Below are 23064 nucleotides of genomic sequence, written 5' to 3' on the forward strand. Positions count from 1 at the left end.
AGAAGGGGCTGTGTGGCGTGGACTGGGCAGTTTTATAGGTTAGACAGTCTTGGGAAAGATCAAAAATGGCTCCAGTCTCAAAGGGTACAGGGCAAAGAAACGCTGAGAATTGAACAAGCAACAGTCGGTATTGTAGTTGTAAATTGTAGTAGCTGTGTTGAAAAAGTACCAGAGCTTCAAGCGGTGATAGAAAACACTGAAGGTGAAATCGTTATAGGAAAAGAAAGCTGGCTAAAGCCGGAGATAAAGTATGACGAAATTTTTACAGAGGCGCAAACCGTTTTCGAAAGGTGGTGGTGTTCAAATGGCTCTGAGCACTATGGGACTCAACTGCTGAGGTCATTAGTCCCCTAGAACTTAGAACTAGTTAAACCTAACTAACCTAAGGACATCACACACATCCATGCCCGAGGCAGGATTCGAACCTGCGACCGTAGCGGTCTCGCGGTTCCAGACTGCAGCGCCAGAACCGCGCGGCCACTTCGGCCGGTGGTGGTGGTGTGTTTGTGTCTGTTGGTAGTAGCTTATCTTGTAGTGAAGTTGAATTAGATAGTTCCTGAGAATTACAATGGGTAGAGGTTATACTTAACAGCGGGACCAAAATAATAATTGGCTCCTTCTACCGACCCCCACGACTCAGATGATATAATAGCTGAACAGTTCAAAGAAAACTTGAATCTCATTACAAATAAGTACCCCACTCATACAGTTATAATTGGTGGAGACATCAATATACCCTCGATTTGTTGGCAAAAATACATATTCAAAGCCGATGGTAGACAGAAAACAAATGGTTCAAATGGCTCTGAGCACTATGGGACTTAACTTCTGAGGTCATCAGTCGCCTAGAACTTAGAACTACTTAAACCTAACTAACATAAGGACATCACACACATCCATGCCCGAGGCAGGATTCGAACCTGCGACCGTGGCAGTCGCGCGCTTCAAGACTGTAGCGCCTAGAACTGCTCGGCCACTCTGGCCGGCACTGAGAAAACATCTTCCGAAATTGTACTAAATGCTTTCTCTGAGAATTACTTTGAACAATTAGTTCATGAGCCCACACGAATTGTAAATGGTTGCGAAAACACACTTGACCTCTTAGCCACAAATAATCTTGATCTAATAGAGAGCGTCATGACAGATACAGAGATTAGTGAACACAAGGTCATTGTAGCGAGGCTCAAAACCATATCAACGAAAACCACTACTAATAAACACAAAATACATCTATTTAAAACAGTCACAAAACACAATCAGCCAATGAACAGAGAACGACGTTGCCAGAGCTCGACTGCAGTGCAGACCAGTGAGCATAGACGAGTGTCTTCAGTTTTAGAAACGTTCAGTCATAAATAAAGTAATTGAACAAAAGCAATGTCTTGATAGCAGACTTTCTTTTATTGAAAGTTTGGAAAAAGTATTCTTTATACCAATTGCTTCATATTCTATTAATTAATTAAACCGAACAAGCAGTAAGCCTCCTAATTCAGGTGATAGCAAGGAAAGGTGTTTCTATCATTCTCACGAACCACTTTTTCGCAATAAAGAACAGCGGTAATTGTTTATTTTCTATAGTACTTCGACGAAACATGAGTAATTCATAGTCATACCAACAGTGTTTGTCGGTATTTTGCGTGATATTTTAGAGTCCTCCAGGTGTTCTGTTTAACGAGGAGCTGCGTTAGTGTAATGCGTAAGGTGTTTGGCTGCTAAGCAAAAGGGTCTGAGTTCAAACCTTCTTCAGTACGTAATATTTTCTTTATTTAAAAACAATATCAAAGTGTCTTATTCATGAATTTTATTCATTTGAATGTAATTTTTTTGAAATTTCTAGTGCTTTGTCTCTTCATTATAATCATAATAGGTTTTCGGTTTTTCTAACTTTGTCCTCTAATATTTCTTTTCACAGCAATTAAAAACAATGAAAAGGCACACATACAATATTCATGTTATCTTCTCTTCCACAGTCGCTGTTTTACTATTCATATTGAGATATTTGCTTTTGCGACAGAATTAAAAGTATTATTTAGAGCACAATTTCGGCTCGTACGTTGCCGAGCTACCTGATTGTCTGACGCAATTCTTTGTTTCGCTGCTTTGGCAACATCATCATATTCAATGTTTTTGTTGACTGATCTATGTTTTGGCAAGTATTTGCTGTCTGTTGTGACAAACACAAATCGTTTGCGCACTGCGCCTCACTGACAATATATTTTAGTTTCTATGTTTTATTACGTCCGCAATTCAGTTTTGTGTACTTCGCCAACTTTGTTTTAATCAGAACTTTTTAGAAAAACGCAAAATGACTCTGGTATAAATAAAACATTTATTACAGTCGCGAAAGACAGAATATTTCTCAATATTACATACGACACCTATCTGGTACTGAAATGGTATATTGTTATACAGTAAATTTTATATGAAATTTAGGTATCTTGCCCACATTTCATTCCCAACATTGAGGCAACTAAAATCGACCATACGGAAAGTATACGCTATGGACTTTTACCTCCGCCAACTCTTCAAAATTTCATGCAATGGTTTACTACATTCAATGCTGCACAATAACTGCATTGAACTTCGAAACAAAATCAAGTCATTTACGGGGGAAGGTATCAGCCAATAAGATGTGTAAAAATCAAATTTTTGGGCCAAATAGTTTTTGTGGAATCGAATGAAAGGTGTGTCAAAGCGGTCGGAACACCATGTGTCTGCACAGGCGAGCAGTGCAGTGATGACAAAATTGCGCACAGCGCGGAATGCGGGGAGCACGTCTCTGTAGCAGCGAAGGGTTAATGCGGCCGTGGTGGCTTTACTTCATTAACTGCGCGCTCCCCCCTAAGCGTAAGTTTGCGAACTATACTATACTATGGTGCTGCTTCTCTTGGTGCGTGTGTCATTTGTAACTGGCAACGCAGCAATCTCCCGCGTCTGGGCAGGCATGCGCGAGCCGCCAAGATAAAAGAATTGAACTATAGAGAGCTCCAAATTGTAGCATATAGGCTCCAAATTGTAGCATATGCCATGGTGTTGTGTAACTTAACTATGTCAGCGTTGAGAGACCCTAAGAAAACTGAAAGCACAAGTTTGAATTGTTCATCCACACATCGAGACATTGAATTTCAGACCTACAAACCATCTCACACTGATGATCTTGGGTACCTGATGTCAAAACCACCATTATTACCACCAGTATCTGAAAAGATTGCTTCTTATTCTTCTACATATTATGATATGGAATAGCATAGAACCACACAGAGTGTTTTACTTGTGCAACCTGCTATTTTTACGACGCACAGCTACACATAAATGTATCGCGGCCACACAGTGCCCCTTCCCTCCTCCCGCCCCCGAAAGTGCAAAGCATCTGGGATGCCCTGGGTGTTTGAGCTTGATCTGCGAACTGACTCTTGTATGGGTTGGATGCGGCTTTGACTGTCAGCTGTTGTGCCACTATGTCCATCAACTGTGGAGAGTGTTCTGCTGGCATTTGAGAAGCGTGACTCATCTGCTCTGGAATTATTGTGGTTTGACATGTGGGTGAGGTGTGGGAGCGAAGGTGAAGACTATAAGCCATCCAAGTGGAAAATAACTCTCAACTTTAATGTCTCCTTGAAGAACATCTTCATATTTGTCAGCCTTTTGGGTGCAATTCTGTGTGAGCACAGTGGGACAGCCTGTCCTGGCGTGAGGCAGATGTAGTGTACCATACACTCAGCTGACAAAAGTCATGGGATAGCAATACATTTGTGTACAGATGGTGGTAGTATCAGATACAAAATGTATACAAAGGCAGTGAATTGGTAGAGCTGTCATTTGTACTCAGGTAATTCATGTGGAAAGGTTTACGACATGATTATGTCCACACAATAGGAATTAACAGACTCTGAATGTGCAATGGTAGTTGGAGCTAGCCACTTGGGACATTCTATTTCAGAAATCGTCATGGAAATCAATGTTCCAAGATTCACAGTGTCACGAGTGTGCCGAGAGTACAAAATTTTAGGACAATGCAGTGGCGGACAGCCTTCACTCGACAACCAAGAGCAGCTGCGTTTGTGTAGAATTGTCAGTGCTAACAGACAAGTAACACTGCGTGAAATAACTGCATAAATCAATGTGGGACATAAAATGAATGTATCCATTAGAAATGTGCCATGAAATTTGGTGTTAATGGGCTATGGAAGCAGACGATCGATGTGAGTGCCTCTACTAACACCACGAAATTGCCTGCAGCGCTTTTTCTGGGCTCATGACATATGTCAGTTGGACACTAAACACCTGGAAAACCATGGTCTGGTCAGATGAGACCCGATTTCAATTGATATGGCTCGTGTGTGAGGTGCAGACCTCATGAAGCCAAGGACCCAAGTTGACAACAAGGCACTGTGCAAGATAGTGATGACTCCATAATGGTGTGCGCTGTGTTTCCATGGAGTAGACTGAGTCCTTTGGTCCAGCTGAACCGATACTGACTGTAAAAAGTTATATTCAACTACTTGGAGACCATCTGCAGCCACTCGTGAGCTCCATGTTCCCAAACAGCAGAGGAATTTTTATGGATGACAATGCACCATGTCACCAGGCCACAGGTGGTCATGATTGGTTCGAAGAACATTTCGGGCAATTTGAATGAATGGTTTGGCAACCCACATCGTCCAACATGAACCCCCGTCAATTTTTTATTGGGACATAATCGAGAGGTCAGTTTATGCACAAAATCCTGCACCAGCAACGCTTTCGTAATCAGAGACACCTATAGAGATAGCATGGCTAAATATTTCTGTGGCGGAATTCCAACGGCCTGTCGAGTCTGTACCACATTGAGCTGCTACACTACGCCAGGTAAAAAGACGTCCGACATAATATTAGGAGGCATCTCATGACTTTAGTCACCTCAGTGTACTGTATTTGATCTTACTGCAATGAACCTGCTCTTGTGGCACATTTGTTAATTCTCCTACATGTTCGTATGAAGGTTTCCATGTTCCTTCAAGGGTAACGTGTTTTGAGTTCCCTGTAGAACAATGTAAGTCAGATGATCTTTAGTCACTGACACTGCACTGTTACCCACCAAGCTTAACAATCACACTCCCTGTAAGTCAACTGCTAGTGCAAAATGTGTTAGCAAGTCAATGCCTAAAAGTCGATGCCTAATATAGGTTCTGAGACATCAGCAATCACAAAGGACTACATGAACTGATTTGAGAAACCCTCACTGATGGTGCATACTTCATGCCCATAAGTGTTGACTGATGATTTATCAACTGCCTTTAAACATAGACAAACATCTTGCTTGTGGTAAGGTGCTTGGTTAACAGGGAACATTCTGGTATCCAAGCATTGTGCCAGTATGTTTGTCTGATATATACAGAGGTTTCAAATTGGTAGAATTTGCACACAGAGGTGGCTGTTATTAAGGCATGCAGACGTCACACTGTTCTGTAGACACCTTGATCCTTTAAGTAAGCGCAAAGTGATTTGCATTTTGTAGCACCTCTGCCGATGTTTGTGATACTAGCACACTTTGTATGAGTCCTTCCACTGATGTTGTGTATCATGTGGTGGTAACGCTGGTTGGAACTGATCTCGATTACTGGCACCTTATTGTCACCATTGTAGCTCTTAAGCTCCTGATCTTGTCTGAAACACTCGATGGGCATTGTGGCCACACGGTTCAGAGTTGTAGTTTCAGTTGTCTTCATTCCGATAGTTCTGATGGTGCCACTGCAACTGTCGCAATCGACTCCAGCCTGTAGTACTTTATAGGGTGATCCCTAATCATATATCACAAACACTGTCCACCCTTCAGCCAGAAGTTGCTGCTGCCAATCACGTAACAGCAAACTGTCAACCACTGCTGAGTCGTCTATTAAGTTGCGCAGGTGTTCCAATGGTGTGATGTCACCCAGCTTCTTCTGGTATAGTACTTGCCTGACTCTGAGGTCAATAGATTTTGTGCAGCACGAGATTAGGTTATTTCAGTTTGCAGTACGCTCCGTGTGACAGTGGGTTTACTGCTATGTCCAATATTAATGTATTAGCTTGCTGGTCTAAGCCGTTTATCACCAGTACGAATTGTTCACGATCGTTTGCCACGTTCTGTTGTCAGACTACGTTTTCCATCACGGCACACTGTGTGCATGGTTGAGAGCGGGTGAATGGCAGTGCCCGGCAATTGGAAATGCTGTGGGGGTGAACTGCTGAAACTGGTGTATAGATGCCTTGTTGCTTCAAACTGTTCTTGCTGCTCCACTATGGCATTCACTGTTACACCCGGTCATGATGCAGGTGTTAATATTTGAGCCTGGAGATATTTTAAATCTCGCTGAACATTGTCCTGCACCGCAGCAGTTGTGAGGCTAATTGAGGAACTACTTGACTGAGAAGTAGCGGCTCTGCTCACAAAAGCTGACAATAGCTGGGAGAACAGTATGCTGACCATGTGTCCCTCCATACCCGCATCCATGTGACGCCTAATGCCTGAGGTGACACAGCAGCCAGTCGGTACCATTGGGCCTTCTGAAACCTGTTCGGGCACAGTTAGTTAGTCAGCGAACAAGGGAAGACTGCAAAAACTCAAGGAAATCAAGAAGACTATGATTCCAAACCAGACCAAGACACAGAGGGAAGGAGAACATCAATGGATGATTGTGATGAAATGGACCTGAGAGAGCACAAGAAGCAGAAGTAAACCATCAGAAACAAAATTGACTCAGAAACAATACACCCAGGAAAAAGGAGAAAACAGACAAGTCAACATAAACTCACCACAGGATCCAAGAAAGTACACTATGAGCTGAAAGCAGCAGACAAGATGGCCTGGTTCTCCACAGTAAGACTAAAACAAAACACCCACCACACAAACAACGTAAGAAAACTCCTAGACAAGACTGGTATTGAGGGTAATATAGAATATGAAGCAAAACGTAGCAAGCAAAATATAGAATAGAGCAAAACAAAGATAACATCGAAAGAGTAGGAGAATTAATACAGGAATGAAAACCAGAGGAAATCCTGAAAATATCCACATAAGTATTGGACAGAAGCACGAAAATCGAAAGAAGAAGGCGAGTGCAAAAATTATTTGGCCAATGATGCATGAGCGAAAAGAAAGAAACCCTACAGATGCTAGACATGGCAAAGACACACAGACTACAGAAAGATTTAACAGCATATGCAGAAAAAGGAAGAAATGCAAACCTACAATTGAAAGGAAAACAATGGAGTATATCAATTGAGAGGCAAGAAACACAGCAATGGATGCAAAAATCAGACACATTCATAGCAATGAAGAAGAAAGTCTCACTCACAACAAGACAAATTCACACAAAGAAATGGGAAACATATTACTCAGTAATACCAAATAAACATTAAAAAAAGACATGTACATAAAATGGAAGCAACAGAGACTACACACAACTGTGAATTAATAACAACTACGACTTGCAATAAAAGAAGAAAAACAAGAAAGTGGCTGATCAAGACAACATATGTATGGAACACGTCAGTGACTCCCTCAACAGGGAGAAACTATGGAAGGGTGTAATGAATAAAGGCCTACGGACAGGAAAAATGTGGGGAAACATCGACCATAAACATTCTGTACAAAGTGATAATGACGTTGGTTTGTGGGACACTCAACATTGTGGTAATCAGCACTTGTACAAGTTCCAATCTTTCCATTTCCAGTCTCGCCACTACCCAAATGATGACAAGATGATGATGAGGACAATACAAACACCCAGTCCCCAGGCGGAGAAAATCCCGACCCAGCCAGGAATTGAACCCAGGACCACGTGATCCAGAGGCAGCAACACTAGCCACTAGACCATGAGCTGTGGACTCTGTACAAAGTGAAGGGGGACAAAGCATTCCTGAAGTTGTTCAAAGGAGTGGCATTAGAAAATACTTTCTTCAAAATATTCATTAAATACTCAACAAAAGACTACTCAAAGCATTTGAGGGGCACATTCTGGATTGTCAATTGGGTTTTATGAAGGGCAGTAACATGGTACATCAGTGAAATATTTAACAAAACAGACAGAAGACACACGGAGACACCAGAGCAGAAAGTACTACTCAGACTTTGCAGATCTCAGGAAAGCATTCGAATCTGTAAATAGAGGAAACCTAATACAGAAACTGAAAAGAATGATCCGAGATGGAAAACAACTAGTGGAACAATCAAGACATGCCTTCAACGAAATCTGATCCAAATAAACAATTATGTTGAAGTTCCAGAGAAAATTATACAGATGAATGGACTTCTCCAAGTAGAACCTATGAGTCCACTGTTCAACATCTACACAGCAGATGTAACAAACATAGCAGAGGAAGATACAGAAGCAAAAATGATTTGGTATGCAGATGACATAGTGAAAGGAACTGTGGTAAGGAAGGAGGTACAGAAGACACTACAAGGACTAGACACTTGGGCAAAAGAAAGTAACATAACGTAAACAAAGAGACAGTTCAAATGATATTCAGGAAGGGAGGAAAAAGTCACCCAAAGACAAAATAACTCTACACAATGAACCGCTGTAAATAGTGAGGAAATATAAATAACCTGGAAATCATTACAGACAGCACTAGCATCTTTTGGTATGCATAATCAGGAAAAAGCAGCAGCAACCATTGAAGCCTCATACAATATCCCGAACATAATTAATCTATCAACAAGCACAACTATGTCGCTATTCAAAGTGGCAGTGTCACCGGTCATTATGTATGGAACAGAGATTGTACAGAAAGAACATAAGATCAACAATATGAAAATCATAGAAAAAATCAACACGATGGTCCTGAAATAGATACTAGGAGTGGAAAAAACAATGAGAGCATTAGATAACAACACTTGCCATCTTCCACAAGACCATATAAGGAACTGATTAACATCATGGACCAGAAGGATGAGCAGACAGAACTAGAGCTCTACAACACACCAGCCACGATGAAGACAGCAGGACTAGAGAATATAGGAATCAGGCACATGTAACAACAAGACTCGCAGTTCACAGGTTTCTTCATACAATATGTGTCAACAATAGATTCCACAAACTAGAGCACTACAAATATGTAGCCCATCCATGTGATGTTCAGGCAGATACAGTGTGCAAGAGAGAGTGTGAATACATTTTGCATACTTTGACAGAAGTTGCCAAAGATTACCAATGCCATTTCACCTAATTACAGCTGAGTATGCACTTGTACACAGCCATGTGGACAACACAGCCACATGAGTACTTGTTCACAGCCACAAGGATGTCACGTGCTTGCATTCACTTGCCCACTGTGAATTTGCACTCTGTGCATGTGCAGTGCACTTTACTTACCACCAGATGGTCAAAAGTTTGTCAAATGACTAATAATGAATACAGATAAAATTGTAATTCATTACTCTTGAATACAAAATATTATTCAAAACATTATTCACTTACACAAAAAAAAAAAAAAAAAAAAAATTATTCATCATCTGCGGATAGAAAAGGTTACAAATAATTGATAAATTTAAATCTAACAACATTTATTGCTCCAAATCTTTGTCGTTTACGAAACAAATGTACTTTTCATTGCTTTTAAATTAACTTTCAAAACACCTCTTCTTGTCAAATATCTCATCAGAAACTTCATTTGATTACTGAAGATTTGCCACAGTGACACTAAAGAAAATATGTTATCCATATGCAAAGAGTATATTGGTGCATTATATCTCCTGAATTAGTCTATATTTCATGATAATGATACACTACTTTCAACTTACAATGTCCTTCAGTAAAAATTGAGAAATCGTCAATTCTGCTGCAGAAATTGTCAATTCTGTTGTAGTTTTTCCATGTTACATTCACTTCCTACATTAAATTAAAATAAAATTTTATTTTCATGTCATAACATCATTCCAAACATACGACCGGATTTCTCCTACATTTTTTTGGATGCTATATGTCGTTAATTTGTTTCAACCTCCCTTGACCATGAACAGAAATACAAGTGAACAATTTGTTTTTAAATTGTGGGTAAGACATTATGGCAATAATTGCAGTAGGCACAGAAAGGCAAAAAATTGTCTTCCAATCGTCTCTTGGAGCTTTCTCCATTAAAAAGTAGCCATTGTGGAGAAATATTATGTAATTTTTTATGTACTTAAACACAGTGACTCATCAAAAATTTTTGAATCCCAATGCTCTACGTAACTGCATGGATGCATGAGGCATCAAAAACCTATTTCAGATTTTAACTGAAAGCTTACTCTGAGTTAATCCTAAAACACTTTTGAATGTCCAGCAGCATACCACAAACGTTTTAAGAGTTCTTGAGATTTTAACGTCTGTTAATGTTATTCATTAGCAACTGAGTTCTAACTTTGTTCACTCCTTTTGCAGTACTACAAACACTAGCAAACTGCATAATTAGATCAACGAGACATCCATATTCGATAGTGTTGGTACAACTGAGAAAGGTGCTGCAGAGTTTCTGCTGGCTGCATTCTCATCTCTGGCTACTTATGTACAGTACTTCTGTATGTTTGCAGGGGGAAGGGGAAGTACTGGCAAGTGCAGAGTCAGGTGAATTAGGTCGCACTGGCAGTGCAACTGCTGAAGCTGTCCGCTTAGAGAGTATTTTTGTGCTGCATTTGTTATGCTGTAAAGCAAGTAAAGCTGCACTCAATCTGAAGGTCGATTTGAACACTGCAGTGTTTTACTAGGCATGTTGGCATGCCCCTGACTTCTACTGTCTCTGAACTGATTTGTATGGCCAATTAGAAGGGGACCTACAGTTCAACATGCACTCTGAAACATGGTGCAATTTGACTTTACATTTCTCTTACTGCCAGAGACAAATGAAGTGATAAGTAACAGAAAAAATCGTAGAATCAACGACGGAGCGAACGCAGAACCTTTGCTTTGTAGTGTGGAGCTCAACCTTCTGAGCCACCGAAACACATTTAATTACACTCCATTAATATGTTATTTATCACACAGAAATCGCTCTTAGCCAAGGGAACAAGCACTAGTTGAAGAATATGCTACTAGAAGAAAATAAATAAAAAACAGTGGCGTTCCATATTGTTCATTATTTAAGTTACAAGTAATTTACTCACGAATAAATTTGTTTGAGTGATCTACTTGTTTGAATAATTATCCAGACAGAAATTTATCCGAATAAGACCCATCTCTGCTTATCAATAGACCTTGTACTTGCTTCCTCTTTCCGTTCACTGCAGAAAAGTAAATTAGTCTACTTGCTCGATTTATTTATGAGAGTTTACAGTGTAGCTGGACTGAACTTTTTTTGTCAACTATAAATAAGTTGACAATTACAACCTGTTGCCACACTCCTCACCATAAATCTTTTTTATTTGTTCTGTTCAAAACATGTCTCAATGTCACTGTGATTTTATCAGAGGACTGAATGAAGGCATTATTCCACCAGCTATTCTTTTGTGCAAATTAACAGTTCCACAGTTAAATCAATGACCTTCAATAATATTCAGTATTCAATTAATTTAGAGACATCTCCTTCAGTTGCATTGATTATTTTTTCAAATCACAACTGGTTTCGGGATTTTAAAAATCCATCTTCAGTTTATGAAAGTAAAGCATACAGGAAGAAAGAAATGTATTGTAACACACTGCAAAAACTGTAAGACTAGACTACCTCTAGTAAAACACAACATGCAGTCAGACCAGTCAGTGCAAAAGATAGTAACACACAACATGCGGTTGGGCCAGTCAGTGCAAAGGATCTAAATCACAACATCTTGGTAGAACCAAAAAATAGAGAGGGCCTAATAATCAAAGTGACCTAAAAGCGTAATGTCTGAGCACTTCGGATGAAGGAAACAGAAACCAGGAACAAACACTGGACTCATACTGTCCACCGTCGGGCACAGCATGGTATGATCATCAACCACGACTGACATGATTGCTACAATGGAGGTCTGAAGGTACAGTGTGGTGCAGGCATCAACGGTGTACAACCAAGTAAACTAATGTTATTGTAAAGATATAGAAAAACTATACTGACTGGTCAAGCACTTACAATACTTCATTTAAAAACATATAGAATATGAACGAGCTATGTTATGCCATTAGGCTAAATAACTCCCAAACATGTAACAACAAGTGACGTTTTGGTACATAAGAGAAATGAACAACTGATGAAAATAGTAAGAAAAGTGATAAAAATTAATGGTAACACAGACCATATTTAGCAAATCATCACAAGTACAACACATTATAAGCTTGAGTGATGTAAAATAAAATATCTAAAAACCATCAAGAATCTAAAATGTGAGTGCAGTAATGTAAGCAGCAAAATAGCAAACTAAAATGATCAGGCTGAGTGCCTTAAAAAGCAATAATGATATGGAAAGATGACTAAGAGATGGAACAACTAAATGAATGGGAGAAAAATAAGCCTGAACCTCATAGGCTTGTAAAAATATGGGCTGTAATAGGCAAAAAGGCAATGGTACATTTGCCAAATGAGTGAACAGAGGATTAGACAGTAAAAGGCATGATACAAAGTAATGGTAAGGCAAATTACACGAGTGAATCATTACCTATGTATGATACATTATGGGCTCAAGTGATGTAAAATGAAATATATAAATATAAAAATCATCATAAAAATCTAAAATGTAAGTATAGTGATGCTAGGAGCAAAATGACAAATTAACATGATGAGGCTGAGCAACTTTTATTAGATGAAATAATACTAGCATGGAAAGGTGATTAAGGTGAAACAATTAATAAACGACTGGGATTTAGAGAAATAAGCCTGAACCAGTGACATATTATATAAGGAACATATTCAATAGAACCATGTGTTTCAACGTGGTTTGCTCATTTTAGTTAGTAGTGACTCATGTTATGCGTTACCAAGTACAATACATGAGTTGCCTTGTTTCAGTATCTGAAGGATATGTTGCATTATATTTCTTCCCTCCTCTCCTTTCTATGTTACAGTTTCATACAACTGAAGATGGGATTTTAAAATCCTGAAACCGGTCATGGTTTGAATAAGTAATTAATACAACTGAAGTGGAACCCTCTACCATACACCATCTCCATATAAAAAATGGAAAAATTGACAGCTAAAAAGAAATTCTAATTCTAAATGCATTGTGACACTTTCCAGGCCCATTGGTGCTTCTACGTTGTGGCAAAACCGTATAACTCCATGTTCACTTAGCCGAGTGGCAGAACCACTCAGTGAGTGATACTGAGGACAGAAACGGCGAGGCGCGAGCCTCCAAAACTTGTGCAAAGTGAGTGCTGCTCAGGCAATTCCGCACCATGGATGCAGTGCTCTACCACAGACTGACTGAAGAATGCTATGCAGACAAGGGCGTAAAAAGATGCCACATTATAATGTATATGAAGAGAACAAAAACTATAACAGACCACAGTAAAGACTAAAGAATTGTAAAAACTTGTGTAAACTTGTATATTAATGCTCTCATTAACAATATTATCTGAAAGCACATCCCTCACTAATAATATTAAATATGTGCACTTGTCACAATGCTTTCCAGTCCAATATTTCTGTTTACTTGCTGACTATCAAAATATAGTTCTTCCTGTATCAGCTGCTGTATTCCAAATATGCTTTTTTTTTTCCTTGTGATTCCCGATGTAAGGTTTTGTTTTTCTCAACAGTTGAAAACTACTTCATAAATGAAGATCTCTTCCTTCTCAGGGATGATTGTGAGGTCTCACTGGAGCAAATGTCAATTCCTCAATTTCATCTCTGTGGCCATCTTCAGGTTCTGACAAGGGTACATAATCCAACACAATGGTGGTTATATTGGTTTCCCTTCAGTTCTGAGAATAATTATTGAACTGTCTTGTTTATTACAACTAATTCAGCACAGCACCTTATTATTAATACTGATTCCAATACCTGTTACATTATTCAAAAATTGTGTGTTTTTGTAACTGTTTGTCATGTAACTAACATGAGTAGTTCTTGAGGCAAAGACAGTGGGAAGACAAGAAGGGTGTTATGACAAAATTACATGTTCATAGTACGAAAGCTTTCACGACCGGATGACATAACTTCTGGTAAACCTTCCGGGATGTAAGGTCGTGGTCCATGAAACTCTTCAGCTCCAGGAAATTATACAGGATACATTATACAAGACGAGAGATGGATTCTGTTACTGCAGTTACATTTATTCCTTGCTAGTAAGATACAGATAGACCTATGGAATAAAATAGATTGCCTTACATTTCGATCTATGGAAACCATGATGGAAACGACTACTAGAAGGCATAAGAAGAAGTTCGAAAAGTTACAAACTTATGCAGAATCTACAAATAATATAGTGATGTCCGAAACTGTTATTAACAAGTCAGACAGAGTTTTATCTCAAGACAAAATTTCAGTTCTTGCAAAACGAGGAAACTACACTATAACACCTCCGAAAGTTCCTGTTGAGGATATTATTGCAAATGTAGAAGCAGGTATACGTACTCTCCCCAAAGAAACTGCAAATGCAATCCGGATCGAAACCACCAGAGTGTTATGCCGCAGTAAACCTCTAGAAAGTAATTTAACCAATGGCGAAAGAAAGGCTCTGAGAGATTTAAATGCAGATGAAGACATAGTGATTGTTCCTGCTGATAAAGGGAATGCTACTGTCATTTTAAATACAGAAGATTATCAAAGCAAAATTTTGAATCTTTTAATGTCAGGACAATACAAAAAACTTAAGAAAGATCCTACAGCCAGCGTACTACGGAAAACAAATAATCTGATAAAATCGGCCACTCCTATTGAAAAGGAAGAAAAAAGAGCTTTATTGAAGACTGAAGCTATGTGTCCTAGACTCTATGGCCTACCCAAGGTACATAAGAAGGACCTTCCTCTGAGACCGATTGTTAGTGCTATCAATTCTCCTACGTACGAAATAGCAAGATATCTAACAACTCGTTTACAACCGTATATTGGAAAAACTGACTCATATATAAAGGACTCACGTCATTTTATAGAGAAAATTGAAGGTTTAATTCTGACTCCTGAAGATATTTTAGTAAGTTTCGATGTAGTATCGTTATTTACTATGATTCCAGTTAATGAAGTTGTGGATTTTATAACAGATATTTTTCCAGACGATCTGATTGCTCTTTTCAGACGTTGTCTTACTTCCAGTCATTTCCAGTGGAATAATGAATTTTATGAACAACTTAATGGCGTAGCAATGGGTAACCCATTGGGTCCTGCAGTAGCTAATTTCTACATGGAGAAATTCGAACAGTCAGCCTTGGAAAAAGCAGATAAGAAACCATCTCGCTGGTATCGGTATGTAGATGATACATTTGTGGTCTGGCCACATGGTAGAGAAGCCTTAGGCTAATTTTTTGATTACCTTAATAATATAAATCCAAGAATCCAGTTTACCATGGAGAGAGAAAATGATAACGAAATACCATTTTTGGATGTTTTAGTTATGAGACAGACGGATGGAAGATTGAAACAACAGATTTTTAGAAAAATAACACACACAGACAGATACTTACATAAAAACTCTAACCACCATCCAAAACAAAAGAGAGGTGTGATTACAAGTCTCGTTGACAGAGCCAGACGGATTTGCACGCCGGAGTATCTAGACGACGAATTAAAACACCTGAAGCACGCTTTTGAGAAAAATGGTTACTCAAAGAAAGAAGTAAGCAGAATTCTGCACCCAAACAACAAACAACAAAAAGCTTAAGGACAAGTCCGAAAAACGATGGAAGAATACAGTCTCTCTCCCTTTTATAAAGAAAGTAACGGATCAGATTGGAAAGATTTTAAGTAAACACGATATTAGACCTGTTTTTAGACCAACGAAGAAAATTTGTCATGTTCTTCGGTCTGTAAATGATAAACGCGCTCCTCTATCAGCCAGTGGCGTATATAAAATTCTGTGTACATGTGGTAAAGTTTATGTTGGAACAACAAAAAGAAGCGTAAATACATGGTTAAAAGAACACAGAAGTCTTTGCCGATTAGGAAAAACAGATAAATCGGCTGTAGCAGAACACGCTTTTCAGCCAGGAAATCATCAAGTGAAGTTTTCCAAAACAAAAATTTTATCTACGACGACGAACTATTACCCACGGCTTTGTAGAGAAGCAATTGAAATATATAAACATAAGGGATAATTTTAATCGGAAAGAAGAGACCATGAAACTTAGTGATATTTGGACAGTAGCACTACAGAATTGCTAGACAGTTTTATCCGTGACGAGATTTCGATCGATAGTTAAGTTTTATCTTTGACAAAGATTATCTCTGCATATCACGTGTAACTCTGGTCATGCCCACTTTCTACGATATATAAGTCGCTCTCGGACGTCCGACCCGTCAGTCGGCAAGACTCACCGGAGGAGAAACACCCCTCTGAAGATGTCCAGCGCAGCCCTGGACAAAACGGTAGGAGGCCTCTGACTGGGTATGCCCTTGCAGAAGGAAAAATACAAGCAAGTGCTGGAATCAAAATAGGAAAGGATGAGCAAGGCAGTAGAGCATGGGCAAGAGAACAGATATGGGGCAGGTTAGGAGACAAGGGACTTGCAAGATGTTTTGGGAAGGGATTTCAGCACTGTATGATGTGCCTAAGTAGAAAGTTTATCTTCTTTTTCTTTTTTTTCTATTTATTTTCAGCCTTCTTCTTTAAAATTCTTTTAGCTTTCTTGTACTATTTTTGCATTTGCCTTTTTTATCACCTGCATAGGCTCCTTCTTATTTCTTCCTCATTTATTTTCTTTGAATTTGACTCTTATCTTTGGGCTATCTACTGTCTACAGCTCATTTTTAGTGCCACTCTGAAATTGAATCTTTACTGGTAATCAATTGTTACTTCCTAATCAATTTCTGTCCCTTGCATCTATCCTGATACAGCATTTGGACCAATTCCCATTCAACACCTGTGCATATACCTTCTCCATTGTCTTATTTGTTCTCTGAAGATGAAATTTTAGAAATAACTGAAAGCTAGAGATATAAACCCATTTTTAAATTAGCGTGCATCTGGCAGCTCTTTCCTGGTTTGCCAGTCAGTAGAGACATAGCCATCTTCTATCACAGGTATTACTAGTTTTATTTCCTTTTTTTCTTTATTTTTACTTTCATGTTACAGTGATTCACATTTCAGCTCAAATTAAAATAGAGCTTGCAAATGACTTACGGATATGAACATTATGGATAAGACTACACTAGCTGGAAAAATACATCAAATTAGGTTACCTGCTACAATAAGTGTGTCCACAAGTTCAAGCGAAAGTGACACTTGATCCGCTAGTGACATCTGAGAACAATCCAGTTGGAGACCAGCCTGCAGTGATTTCAAGCTCTCATCCACCTCGCCTTGATGTTTCTGAATCAGAGCCATAAGAAGATGGTACAATGGCTGTTCACGCACATGCAGATTGTAGCTGAGCCCCATCTGTTGGCACACATGAGATGAAATAAAGATCCCACCACTTTTCAGAGTTCACGAGATAAACTATATCTACATTATTATATAAGACACGTTGCTGTTGTTACTTAGTTTGTTACTTAGTTATATGTTCCATGGATCATTTTGCATGGTATATCATAATGCTGTAAAATGAGTCATTTTACATTCGTACAGCAAATTAATTTGTGCATAGGTTATATTTATAAGCTTTTTTTGTGTTAGTAATTCCTACCCACCACCTTTTAAAATTACAGTAATAAATATGGAACAAAAGGAGTTGTCATGGAGACACTTCCTCATTTTGGTATCAAATTTTACTTGCATTCTGTCAGGCACCTTGTATTATATCTCTGGACAAGTGATTAAACATTTTTGTTGCAGCACTGTGCACCCCTTTTTGTGCTAAAGACAACCTTTACGTGCAGTAATAAACATTATTTTTCTTTCTCGTATTGTAATTATGGGTGTAATTGTTTCTTCTGCACTCCATGAGCGAATAAATATACTGTGAACCAGTAGTCAGAATGCACAACTCCTAGCTGTCTACAAAATGACCGTGGATGATCACACCACATATAATCTTTACAGTGCATTTTTGTGCACAGAAGGCTTTCTTAAAGGTGAGTTACCCCAGAGCATTACTCCACGACATTATTGAATGAAAATATGCAGAAGTTGTCAACTTCCTGATTTGTCTCTGCTCAATATTTCCACTGACTCTAAGCACAAATGTGGCTGAACTAAGTTGTTTTAGGAGTTCCAAAATGTGCTTTTTCCAGTTTAAATTCTCATCAATGTGGACATTGAAAAATTTTGAAGCTTCCACACTAAGGATGTATTATTGCGTCATCATGTGTCACACTTATCATTGGTATAGTAGCTTTAGATGTGCAGAACTGAATATGTTGTGTCTTTCTAAAATTGAGAAAGAGACCATTAGTAGAAAACCAATCAACAACACTTAAGAAAATTGTTTACCACTTCGTCTGTTGCTGTACGTACAGTCCCTGGCCATATTATTAGATGCATCCAATGATTTTGATAATTCATTTATTTCTGGGGTTTGGTTTTGTAAACTGGCTCAGCTATCATTGTTTAATTGGCTGAATAATTGTTTAATACATTCATTGTTGTTAAAGAGCTATTACGGAATGAAATGAGCTCATTTGTTATGCCATACAGCCTGATCAGGAAAAACCTTTTTGCAGCAAGAAAACGTCTCTTTGTTATCCTGGCCAGGAAATTCACCTGACATGAAATCAAAATGAAAATATTTGGAGCTGATGAAAAGGGAAGTGACAAAGGAAACAATCACCACAAAAATTTGTCTCATTGAAAAGATTATTCAAGTATGGTATCATCACCCACAGATGCAGGACACTGTGCAAGCCTGTATTAACAGTACGCCAAGGTGAACTGAAGCATTAACAGCTGCTAGAGTGGCATGACGAAGTATTAAGAAGTTAGGCCTAGTTTCACTTATTGAGCATTTTTTACAACAATAACAATTAACATTAAAGCTGTGCAGTGTATCCATTATTAATAATCTGTAATGATCAAAGAAATTAAATCATTTCATATAGATTGAACAAGATAATCTTTGCAGCTTTTTGTACCTCGTAAACTCATATTATGTTAAAAACTTGACGTTCATCTAACAGTGTGGCCAGGGACTGGATGCTTGGATTGATTACAGTTCATATAAATTAGGATGAATGGCAGACATAAGACTGATCATTGTCAAACTTCAAATGTGATTTCCCTCCAGTCAGAGGAATCTCACTTGATTACACTGGCTGAATTACTAAGTACAACTTTCTGCATTCTTTTGGTTGGATGTGACATTACCCTATGGTTCGTTATACCATCAATTCCATAAAACCTCAATTTACCAAGGAGGATATTGTGATCCACACAGTCAAATGCCTTAGATAGGTCACAGAAAATAGCACCTGGTGTTATTTTGTTATTTAAGGCTTGTAAAATTTGGTGAGTGAACATGTAAATGGCAGTCTCAATAGAGCAACTCTTTTGAAATCCAAACTGTGATTTAGTGAGGATATTATTGTTGCTTAAGTGGGATACTACTCTAGAATATCTTACCTTCTCAAAAATTTTGGAAAATGATGTCTGCAGTGAAACAAGTCAGTAGTACTGACATGTCACCTATCATCTTTCTTATAGAGGGGTTTGACAAATGTATATTTCAATCTCTCTGGAAAAATTTTGTAGGAATGTTTCGCTACCTAACTTACTAAAATAATTACAAAATTTCAAAATTAGGCATGATAGGTTCCACACAAAGACCAATGCCCATACTTGGTTAAGAAAGCAAGATATTTATTAAAATATGTAACCACTACAGACAAATCATTAAATAGTCTAAAAATTAAGTTATAGAAAATCACTTGCAGATGTGATGGCACTAGATAAATGGGTGTGGTAAGAATAGTGGGACACCAAACAAAGCCACTTCCACATTACAGAGTATCTGTCAGAACAACACTGATCTTACCAATGTGAGGTGTGGAACTAATCAACTCTTGCATGATAAATGGACATGGCAAGAGCCCAAAAAAAGGCACACGATCATCACACAAGGTAGTTGACAGGTGGAGCTCAGAACTCAGACAGTACCAACTTGGGCACTAATGCCTGCCAGTTGGAATGTCTTGCAGCACAAAACACTGCTTTACACAACGGCTCCTTGGTAGATGTAGAGACGGCAAGGTGTGGGTGAGTCTTTGAGTCTTAAAACTTCACAATGAGCATCTCAGTATGAAGTGCATCGCCACATGGGGTGTCCATTGCAGCATGGGCAGGGGATCAATATTGACACCGTGAGGAGAAGACCAGGACTGCAAGCAAGGCTAGATCAGCAGAACCCTCGCTAGGAACCGAGCTATTGTCTTGTACTTGTCTTGTACCAGTAAACAGCAATCATAGTAGGAGGGTATCCAGTCACAAGGTAGAACTGTCAGCTTTGGGTGAAAATAGACACACAAAATAAGAAACTCGCTGCCATAGCTATGGCTATAGTGAGCAAGGAAAATGTGGAACTGCTAGAACCAATGTGTGGCGAGGAACTGCCACAAAGCCTTACATGTTTCAGATAAGACAGGGCTTATCATATGGGAAGAAATCTTTTGAAAACACCATAGATTCCACATGAACTTTTATTTTTGAGGGAATATATAATTTTCTTAATTTCAAAAGGAGAAGTTGGTGATACATTCATGTGACTGAATTCCATGAGGGCTGCTTTTTCACCCCACTGGTGTGCTTTTCCTTTTGAACTATTTGTTCCTACCTTTTTGACTATTTTTAAGAGATGAGTATTAAATGCATTTATACCTGTGAATAATCATTTCTAGCCCTTCCATTTAAGTCAATAGTCATGTCATCCTGTTCTTTGTCCTGTTGTCCTGTCTCCTCTTTCACTATGTCCTATACAACCTATGTCTGTTGTCGGAATTACTGATTTCTGACATGATGTGCATGTTCCTTGTTTTTTTAAATAACTTTTCTTAGTTATTTTGAGCAGTTTTTGTGAATACAACTACTGCACAGGATCTTTACTTGTTCTTGCCATCAGATACAATTCCCTTTTCCTTTTACAAGATACTGTAATCCCTCTAGACATCATCCACACTTTTTTTTTTTTTGCATGACTGTTTAATGTCCTTTCTGATTAGCTCATGTGGAAAACTATTTTCAAATAATGACATTAGTTTATCATGAAACAGACAAACTGTCCTTGTGGAAAGAAATGTGTAGAGTGGTACATGAAAATATTCTGAAGATAACAACATACTCCAGTGCTCAATACATTTATTGTTTCTCAAGCCACAGAAAAGGCAAAGCAAAATGTACATACCAGTTTCAAGTTGTGTTTCCGAACAGAACTGCTGAAGACTTGTAGGAAAAGACCATGGTGTAGGACTTTACTTCAAAGATTGCTTCAAAGTGTAACACACTGGAAGTACATTTTAAATGATTACATATGTTTTAGACCTAATAAGTCTATTGTTAACAGTTCCTGCAAATGTCATTAATCTGGACACACGATTACTGCACTAGAGCAACTTAAAGAAAATGTTGCTTTCCTGTACCAACCAGCCATGAAAACTATCACCAGTAGACTAAAAGTGAACACAGGCACTACCAGCTTGAAGGGTTAAAATATCATCACATTATAATAACTCTTGATGTTCTCTACATTGGTTCTGCAGTAGTTGACTGCTGATTTCTGAGATTCTTCTATCAAAATATGGATTCTTAAATTTAAATGGTGTTTAGAACGGTGCAGTACAAGAACTTGTTTTTTCATTTCTAATTCGTTTGTTTTTTCATTTCTAATTCATTTACACAGACTTCATTTGTTTACTTTCCATTTTCTTAATACTGTTGTTCTTACACTATATTTATCCCTCTGTTTGTCCTACTTTCTCTTGTTTGCATTTTCAGTACTCTTCATCTCTCTCAATACTACCTACTGAAAGGGAGATGGTAACCTACAAGAGATGCCTCTATGCTACCAGTAAGTATTAACACTTGTCTCTTATATGCTTTGTTTTGAAAGCAATATTTTATTCAAATCATTTCATAAACAAGCTTCTTGAGTTATCTGATCCTTTTTCGGTTAAAACTCATTTTCTAATACTAAGCTAATTGGTGCAGTGGTTTAGGCAAGGAACTGGGTTTATGAGGAGTTGGGTACAAATCCCTGTCCAGCTTTCCACAATTTCTCTGTCATTTACATCAGATGCCAGGATTGTTTCTTTGTAAATAATATGGCCAATTTCTGTATCTATCTTCATCGTATCACCAACGTGTTCTGAGAAACTCATACTGTTGAAAATTTATCACACTTAGTAACATTTTATTCCCATAATGTTTTTGTCTTCATAAGTACAAAAATCATAAACAAATAATATAATTTTAAAAATGTTTTTGCTTTGCATCTATGCTTCCATCTGTACATTAAGCTAACATTTCTCTGTCTTTAACATAGTTTTAACTTGTATTTTCAGCTACTTTTGTTTATCTGTATCCCTAACAAAGGACACAGAACTATTACTTGATCCAATTGGAAACATCTGCGTTTAAAATATGTGCTCAAGTTTTAAAATGAAACATTATTTTTTAACATTAAATCCTAAAAATTACTAAAACACTATAACAAATGATTATAATGTATTAAAATAAAAAATAGAATAAAGCAATATTATAATATAAATTAAGTAGAAACCTCCAGGCTTTGCATTGCTTGACTGAAATCCCCTTGCTGTATGAGTATCTGTGCTTGAAGAAGATAAGCTGGAGCAGAGGTTGAATCCAAATCAAGAATATGATGCAAAGTCTCCGCTGCTCTTGACAAATCATGACTGAGGAATTGTACACGGGCTAAAAGCAATTGTGCTTCTGTCAATCCAGGGCATGCACGGGTTGCCTGAAAAAATTCACAAGAAGAAGATAATTTTATGAATGTAAGCTATAAATAAAACAATGGAAAATCCAGGATGGAACATAACAATAGTGTGTGCCTGTGTGTGTGTGTGTGTGTGTGTGTGTGTGTGTGTGTGTGTGTGTGTACACGGCAGAGC

The 23064-nt window shown here is 38.2% G+C and overlaps 1 protein-coding gene across 1 annotated transcript in view; it reads right to left on the minus strand.

Annotated features, from left to right (window-relative positions):
- Positions 1-23064, minus strand: part of LOC124619708 (tetratricopeptide repeat protein 21B-like) — a 266652-nt gene that overhangs the window by 117434 nt on the left and 126154 nt on the right. The window contains exons 9-10 of the mRNA XM_047146266.1: positions 22710-22910; positions 17245-17443 (exon numbers count right to left, since the gene is read on the minus strand). Of these exons, the coding sequence (XP_047002222.1) occupies positions 17245-17443; positions 22710-22910 (400 nt within the window). The remainder of the gene's footprint in view (positions 1-17244; positions 17444-22709; positions 22911-23064) is intronic.

The sequence above is a fragment of the Schistocerca americana genome, chromosome 6, assembly GCF_021461395.2.
Source record: "Schistocerca americana isolate TAMUIC-IGC-003095 chromosome 6, iqSchAmer2.1, whole genome shotgun sequence".
Taxonomy (NCBI): Eukaryota; Metazoa; Arthropoda; class Insecta; order Orthoptera; family Acrididae; genus Schistocerca; species Schistocerca americana.